This window comes from Humulus lupulus, chromosome 9 (assembly GCF_963169125.1).
Source record: "Humulus lupulus chromosome 9, drHumLupu1.1, whole genome shotgun sequence".
Classification (NCBI taxonomy): Eukaryota; Viridiplantae; Streptophyta; class Magnoliopsida; order Rosales; family Cannabaceae; genus Humulus; species Humulus lupulus.
Window position 1 is genome coordinate 132,762,878 of NC_084801.1, and position 9,036 is coordinate 132,771,913.

Below are 9,036 nucleotides of genomic sequence, written 5' to 3' on the forward strand. Positions count from 1 at the left end.
GCACCCATGAGCCGAAGCCCAGCAAGAAAACTCAACACAAAATAATTAACAAATGCATATCTATCAATTAGCATATAATAAAACAGTCAACAGGCTAAACACAGAGCGGCCATGCCGTCCCAGGTGCTTTACCAGGCCCTGGGTTTGCAGTCTTCATCGTGAGGATGACTCCAGCATCCTAAGAGGCTCTCGCCCTAATGTCTTGCACTCCGCGTGCTCAACATCGTCCCAGCCCCTAGTCGTGCTCGGCTTCCTGCCATTCTCGGCCTTCACCGCTCTTGGCTTTGCACTCCACATGCTCGACACCATTCCCAGCCCCTTGTCGTACTCGGCTTCATGCCGTTCTCAGCCTTCGTCGTTCCTGGCCTTCGTCATTCATTCACAAATATGCAATACATAGCATAATATCAACAAACACTAAACATAAACAATAGGGCTACGCCCTATAATTCAATCACACAGGGCCATGCCCTGCAATACAAACAATAGGGCCACACCCTGCTCTACGAGTACAACAGTTTTCTTACCTGTGCCCCAAGCTTTCTGAACAGCGCTATCTCGAGCACAATCCTTTAACCCGAGCCTCGCTGAAAACCTAGTCACAACGCATCAACAATACCCATCCATCAAGCTCTAATCCATTAAATAACTTTGGGATATAATTCTAGTCTCCGAGACCTTAGATTCTACCAATCCAGGTGGTAAAATCCTTCCCGAGCTTTAACTTTTGGGTTCCCAAGCCAAAAACCTTCAAACAGCCAATACATTGAATTAGGGCCATGACCTAATCGCTTAAGGGCCACGGCGCGCCCCAAGACAGAGGCAAAATGCCTCCTTGCTGGGAGACACGAGCCGCGGCATACCCTTCCTTAGGTCGCGGCACGCTTGGCAGGAGAGGCCTCCAGCCTCTTTGACACACACGAGCCGTGGGGCCTAAAGAATAGGGTCGCGGCTCGAGCCTCCAAACCCAGAAAACCTCCATTTTTCCTGCATTTTCTTCGAGCCAATTTTTCTAAAATCAACCCAACTCAATATCTAAACCCAGAATTAAGCCTGGACTTCCCTTCCACACAATCTAGGTTCCATAACAAGTCCATAAATAATCACATAAACTCAGCCAATAACCAAATTAAACTTAAGAATCCAATTCACATGAAAACCTATAACTAACCAAAACTTTGTAGAAACTCCAATAATTCGGTGCTAGGTTCCTTACCTCAAGGATGATTCCGAGTTTAGACTAGTTCTTCAACACCCCAAGCTTATTCTTCCCAAGTTTGAAGCCTTAAATTTCTGAATTCCTAGCTTAAATCCTTTAGATTTCCCTCAGCCTTCAAGCATCCAAAGAGAGAGGAAGAAACTGAGAGATAGTCTTCTGTTTTGTTCCAGTGGCTTCCCAAGACTTCTCTGAGCTAAGTAATACCCCTGCCAAATGACCAAACTACCCCTTAAGCTTATCCTCAATCCTTAAGTAACCCAAGAGCAATTTAGTCATTTACCAAATCTCATTAAGTCCCCAGTATTCCTATAAATTCCCATTCAATCCCAACATGTCCAAATGATTTCCAAACTACTACCTGTTACTCGATAAATTCCAAACACATATTATATACCAAAAAATACCCCTAGGCTCCTCCCGAGCCGGGTATTTGACCCTGTTGTGACTTTCTAGCCAATCTGCTCCTATCTCAAATCGTGCATCACAAATATATCACCACTCACTCGTGGTATCAATCACAATATTCACAAATATATTATTTATGCCCTCAACGGGCTGAAATTACAAACATGCCCCTAATAGCCAAATAGGGCCCACATGAATATTTAATCCACCTAAACATGCATTTCTAATCACATACTCACCAAATTCACATATTAACATAATAAATCAATTATTTCCCTCTAGGCACGCAAATCAAGGCCCTAAGCCTTATTAGCAAATTTGGGAAGCTACACAAGTAATCTCGTACTATCTTGGTCTGTTCTGGTTCTGGTGCTACTATTTTTGTTGCATCGATAATGTTTGCCAAAAGTCCCACACACCCATTCTATAGCATCTTTCTAGCCTTCAACGTCGAAATAATTGGGATTCGCCATCCAGTTGTTGTTCCGAAAAATATGAGTGGCTCGTCTCCTTCTAGCCTAAACACTACTATCTTCCTTTTACGATCAATCATAGCATTGTACTTGGCTAACCAGTCCATTCCAAGTATAACATCAAAATCGGGCATACTAAATTCTATTACATTCACAAAAAAGTTCTCCACCGTCTACCCTCATAGGCAAGGCTCTAATATACTTCCTAGATGTTTCCACCTCCTCTGATGGCAAAATGGTCCCAGATCCCTCAACATGCAAATCATAAGGTCTATTAAACTAATCTACTATTCTTTTTGCAACAAATGGGTGAGTATCACCATAATCAGTAATACATAATAGTTCATTCCAGCTATAGAGATCTAACCTGAAACCACAGAAATGCTTGCCTCTGCTTGCTCCTTGGTGACCACATAGACACGAGCTGGAATAACTTGTCATCCTTCTTTGGTTGTTCCTTAGCATTGTTTTGTACTTTTTGTGGACAGTTTCTCTTGATATGCCCCTCCTTACGACATGCAAGGCATGCGTTGACCCAACACTCTCCCGAATGATGCTTCTTACACTTCTCGCACTCAGGATATTGTACCCATTTCTTACTTCCAGTGCAACTGTTGCCCTTAAAGTTCTTCGTCCTCTTATCTTGAGCAGACTATCCCCCCATTATTGTTTCCTTTTCGTTTCTGATCATTAGGATTATTATTGTTAGAGGTGTATCTTTTTGCTTCTCTTCTTGCAACACCTTATTTCCAAATCTCAACCTCAATTCTCTCAACGGTTAATGCTATTTCCAAGACTTGCGCATAGATGCTTGTACCCCCCAACTGATACAATTAACATATCCTGGGTGTTGCGATAATTTCAATGTGCAAGTATACACAATTGTAGACAAGTAATAATAGAGTTAATTCAAGTATCGTCCCACAAAGATTGTTTATTAACTACCAATAATTAATTTCCTAATTCTATTTGGCTAATAAATTCTAGATTCAAGAATATCAAGAATAGAAACAAGAATTAACAAAACTAACACTTAACTAATAACATAAACAAATAAAAGCAAAATTAATTCAATGGATGAAAACCTAGGGTATTCAATTTCATCATTTATCAACTTTATTACTTCATCAATACAATTTCACTATTCTTTCTCTTATTGTGATAGCGGATTTACTAATACAATCTATATTCTTATTAGGATATATAAATCTCTCAACCTATATGTGAATCTTCTACATCTCTGTGATAAATTCCAACATAAGGAAAGCATTAAGAATAGAAATCCTAAAAGCTACACAAACCATAGAGCTACTCTTGTCCTATATCAAAACTTATGTCTATTCAACTATAGTATATTTAACTCTCACCTCTCATATTTTGAATCGAATTCATAATCAATGCAAATAACAACATCAAATTACTCACATTCATTAAGCACAAATTGAATAGATCACAATGAAGAAAAAAATCATAGAAATTGTATTAACTAATAATAAAGTATCAAGAGACTACATTAAAACCCTAGAGAATAAAATTAGTTCATAACATTCATTGATTCAAAAAATAACATAGAAAAAGAAATTAAAGAAGAAAAGAAGAAGAACTTTTGATGAACTCCCCAATCTTGATCTCCAAGTTCCTCTTATTCTCCAGCGGACAGAAGTGATTTGAATCTCTAATAATTATGTTTTTGTAATAACCCTAGCGATTATCTGTGAAAAGACCTTCTTAACCCCATAAAAATGTGATTTTCATATGCTGTACAGACTCAAGCGTCGCGACCAAGTAAACAAGCATCGCAGCCCTAGCACGATAAGCCCCAATCGAGAAGCCTCTGACTTCGATGGCACCACGGCCCTGCATTCTTACGTCGTGGCTCAAAATGATTTAGCATCGTGGCTCAGAATGCAGAGGTATAGCAACCTTTCTGACTTAGCCAACGCCGAGGCCCAGCTTCAAGAGTCGCGACTCAAAATAGCTCCATCTTAAAAATAAACATTTTAAACTTCCTTTCGACCCTCGATCTCTTCTAAAGTGCCCCGACACAACCAAACGCCATTTAACGCAAGAAATATGCCATTTATCTTCGAATTATCCCTTAGGTACACCACATCCACACCAACCCTTGAGTAATCACTAAAACCTAAAAACACACAAAACACAAGCATAATTCTGCACCAAAACAACTTAAAAGATTAAAAACACACCCTTAAAACCTACTCTAAAACAGTACTAAAATAGACCTAACAAATTCTCCAAACTTACCCTTTATTTGCCCTCGAGTAAAGAACACAACAATAAACATACTCGACTAAAATCCTAAACAACAAACACCACTGAATCAAGCCAACAACAACAATCAAGCCTCAAGCTATGATGACTAACAAACTTATATAACCTTCAGGAAAATCAACTTATAATCCAGAATTTCAGTCAAAACATTCTTCCAATTCACTTAAGTCCAAACAAAAATAAAAGCTCTCAAAATCATGATTAATAAATAAAATGCATTCGATTCAATTCATGCTCACCAAATTTTTTTCATTACAATCAATTAATCACTCATTATCCCATAATCTTTCTATACTTGCTAATCTACACTAATGTAGACAACACATGCTCAGAAATCAATAGGACTTTCACAACTTATTATTGAAGTGCTTAGGTAAAGGTAGATGAAATAGTCATTTAGGCTCAAATGTACCATAAGCACACAAACTAAACAAACCAATCTTGTATCAACTTGCAAACCCCAAAAACAATCCCAAATTTTCTTACTTTGAGAGAGAATTCATAAACTGTTTTCTTTTCCTTTTTCATTTCATTTTTTTTCTAATAATACTACACTCCCCAAAACTTATTTCTTTATATTGTAATTTGGAGTATATTTCATTTTCAATATTTTTTCTATTATTAACACAAATTTCCACATATAAATCCCCAATACAAACCATCCCCCAATCACTTTTTATAAGCTTATGGTATATCAAAAGGAAGGAATTTTCTTTAAGGATTCAACTAAGCTTAAAATTGGTGTCAGACAATAAAAAAAAATCATATTAGGCTCAAAATTGGGTAACTTGGAATTAAATAATAAAGGTTGGCTTGAAAGGCTTAATCGTTTCAAAGAATTGCCTAAATCATCTTCCTAAGCATGAATCATCTAGGATTTCGTCTCAAATAGCAAGCAAACAAGTTCTAGGATAACAACACTTTCATATTTTATTTTTATTTTAAAAACTCAGCAAGCATAAATAATATTCAATCACATAAAATTTATTAAAAATCATGATTAAGCTCTCAATTATTTAAGAAGACAAAGTAAAAATGGAAATAAATATTTAACCAAGCACACAACTTTTTTTATAACTTCATTTCCATTCAATTTATACAGCACATCACTCAATCATGATATCATTGGCCAATCATTGTCAACTTGATTCAACTAACACTCTAACAACTTAGACAAAACATAACTAAAACAAAACAACACAAATCAAACCAAAACCAAACCAACACAAACACATAACACTAAAACATTAAAACCCTTCCCCAAAACTTAGCCTAAGCATTGTCCCCAATGTTTAAATAAAAGCTAAGGAAAAGAAACTTACCTGACATCTCAGACTGCTTAAAATGGTATGGATTGAGATGGTGAATCGAAAGTGGGGAAAGAAAATTTTTGGGTTAGTCCATAGTTCATTATGCCTGGGCCCGAAGTACCACCGCGGGTCAAATTAGTCTCCTCCGCGACCCTTCCCTTATTTCAAAAATTTAGGGCTCTTTGGAACTCATCGCGTCGCGGCTCATCATGCAAGCGTCGCGGCCCTATTCTCGTTTTTTTTCTTTTTCATGTTTTTCACAATTCAACATTACAAATTTAATACTAAACGACAGAAATTAAAACTAAACCTAAAAAAAAAATACTCAAAATACTAAAATTAAAGTGTTCATAATCCAAAACTTAAATAAAAATGCAAATAAAAGATTGGAATGCTTCCAAATGCGCTGTCATTAACGTCATTTAGCCAGACACTGAGTTCGTATTCAAATTTGACTCGGATCAAGTCCACCCCTCGGATCCTTAAGAGCCATAGTGTCATGGGTGAAAGCCCGTCTTATGATGTTGCAACTTTTTGGAGCTTTTCACCACTCATGTAACATTCGAGCTTTCCCACTAAAGAACATTTTCACATGATTACGCACTCTTCGACTACCATCTTGAGCAATGATCTTTCTCTTGATAACTTCCACCTTGCTACCGCCTCCTGTTATCACATCCACTCTACAATATGTTGGAATTTTAGTTGCAGCAAAAACATTAAATGTTACCTCCTCATTTTGCACTCGCAGCTTTAATTTCGATTTTTGTACATCAATTAGCGCCCTTCCAGTAGCTAAAAATGGTCTTCCAAGAATAATCGAAATATTTTCATCCTCCTCCATATCAAGAATAATAAAATCTACAGGGAAGATGAACGTATCCAGCTTTACTAGTACATCCTCAATCACTCCACGAGGATGTTTAATTGAACGATCTGCCATCTGTAAGGACACGGTAGTAGGTCGAGCTTCTCCCAATTTTAACTTGCGAAAGATAGATAGAGGCATTAAATTTATACTAGCCCATAAATCACATAAAGCCTTTGTCACCATTGATCCCCCTATGGAGCATGGAATGGTGAAACTACCTGGATCTTTAAGCTTGGGAGATAGTTTCTTTTGAAGTATTGCACTGCACTCCTCAGTAAGTGTCACTATCTCATAGTACTCCAGTTTCATTTTCTTCGACAAGATTACCTTCATGAACTTCACATAACTTGGCATTTGTTCAAGTGCCTCAGCAAATGGAATGTTAATGTGAAGTTTTCGAAAAACACTATGAACTTGGAAAAATTGCTTGTCAAGCGTCTTCTTTTGAAGCCTCTGAGGATATGGGATCTTGATGTGGTGCTTAAAACTCACTGGTGACTGCTTCTTCTCAAGGTTCTCAGTAACCTTTTCTTCCATCTTTCCTTTTTTTTTCATATACCACTTTTGGTAACAGAATAGACTTCTTGACTGGCTCTTCTAACTCCTTACCACTCCTCAAGGAGATCGCATTGCACTACTCCTTAGGATTCACCTCAATATTACTTGGAAAATTTCCTTGAGGTCTACTTTGTAACATAGTTGCCAATTGACCCACTTGCATTTCGAGATTTCTGATGGATGACCGAGTTTCAGTCATAAGTTGAGCATGGGAGTTGGTCAAAGTCAATGGTGCAGCTTGTAATTCATTTGTCTTCTCTTAAGAAACTAGTGGTTGTTACATTTCTTGAGGCAAAGCTTGAGAAATGGGCTGTTGAAATTGTTGTTGAGGGCCTTGATCATTTCTCCATGAAAAATTATGGTGATTCTCCATCATATTCACTTGCTCCATAGGGATAACATAATTCACCTCTACTTCCATACATTTCTCAAATTGGTGAGAACCTCAACACCTTTCACACACCGTCTGTATCTGCATTGCTTGAGCTAAAATATTGTTTTTCTGCAACTGCTTAGTTGAAGTGGCAACTTGAGCAGTTAGTGTTGTGATAGCATCTACTTCATGATTCTCAGCTACTTTTCTTTTACTAGTAGCTCGCTCATCAACCCATTGGCAATTATTCATGGTCATTTCTTCCAACAATGCATAGGCCTCATTAGCACTCTTTCCCATGAATACTCCTCCTACTGCAACATCTATGATGGTGCATGTAGTAGGGCACAATCCATTATAGAAATTTTGGACCAACATCCACTTCTCAATGCCGTGATGGGGAAACTTTCTCAAAAATTCTTTAAACCTCTCCCATGCGTCATATAATGATTCCCCATCATTCTGGAAGAAGTTATTGATCTCTCCTCTCAACCTTGCAGTCTTTGATGGAGGAAAGAACTTTGCGTGAAACTTATGTGTAGCTCATCCCAAGTGTTAATAGAGTTGGCCTGCAGAGAATTTAACCAACTCTTGGCTCAACTTCAATCTGATAGCATCGTCACTCACCTCATTCATCTTGAAAGTTGCACACAGCTCTAGGAAATTAGCTATTTGCATGTTTGGGTCCTCCGTAGGTAATCCACCAAACTAAATGGTGGACTGGACCATCTGTAGTATTGCCGACTTTATCTCAAAGTTGTTAGCGACAACTGTGGGGTGTCTGATGCATGAATGCACTACCATAACAGTTCGGAGTACATAATCTCTTAAACTTCTAGCCCCTTGTTCAGCAGGGACCTCAGCAACCGCTGCCCCATCGACATTGTTGGCGGCATTATTTACTACATTCCCTTGGTTTGCAGCCATCCTTGCTTCCAACCTCTTATTCTTCCAGTTATGTCAACAGGTTCTCTCATTCTCAGGATTCACCAGTAATATCTCAGCTGTTTTACCTCATCGCATAAACCAAAACTACATGTGATAAGAGGATTCAGACACAAACCAAGTTAGAATTATAAAAAGAAAAATAACCAAATTAGAACAAAAATTAATTATTTGATATCAATAAAAACAATCCCCGGAAACGGAGCCAGAAACTTGTTGCGATATTTTCAATGTGCAAGTATACACAATCATAGACAAGTAATAATAGAGTTAAGTAAAGTATCATCCCACAAAGATTGTTTATTAACTACCAATAATTAATTTCCTAATTCTATTTGGCTAATAAATTCTAGATTCAAGAATATCAAGAACAGAAACAAGAATTAACAAAACTAACACTTAACTAATAACATAAACAAATAAAAGCAAAATTAATTCAATGGATGAAAACCTAGGGTATTCAATTTCATCATCTATCAACTTTATTACTTCATCAATACAATTTCACTATTCTTTCTCTTATTGTGATAGCGGATTTACTAATACAATCTATATTCTTATTAGGATATATAAATCTCTCAACCTATATG

General features: G+C 37.4%; 1 protein-coding gene and 1 non-coding gene across 2 annotated transcripts; one reads left to right on the forward strand and one right to left on the reverse strand.

The window, feature by feature from the left end:
* Positions 1-6,243: 6,243 nt before the first annotated feature.
* Positions 6,244-6,924, reverse strand: LOC133800059 (uncharacterized). The gene has a single exon (XM_062238037.1). It carries the CDS (start codon positions 6,922-6,924, stop codon positions 6,244-6,246), a length of 681 nt encoding a protein of 226 aa, XP_062094021.1.
* A 965-nt stretch (positions 6,925-7,889) lies between these two features.
* LOC133802757 (small nucleolar RNA R71) lies at positions 7,890-7,996 on the forward strand. Its single transcript, XR_009877504.1, has one exon. It is a non-coding gene; the product is annotated as a small nucleolar RNA R71 (small nucleolar RNA).
* The last annotated feature ends 1,040 nt before the right edge of the window (positions 7,997-9,036 follow it).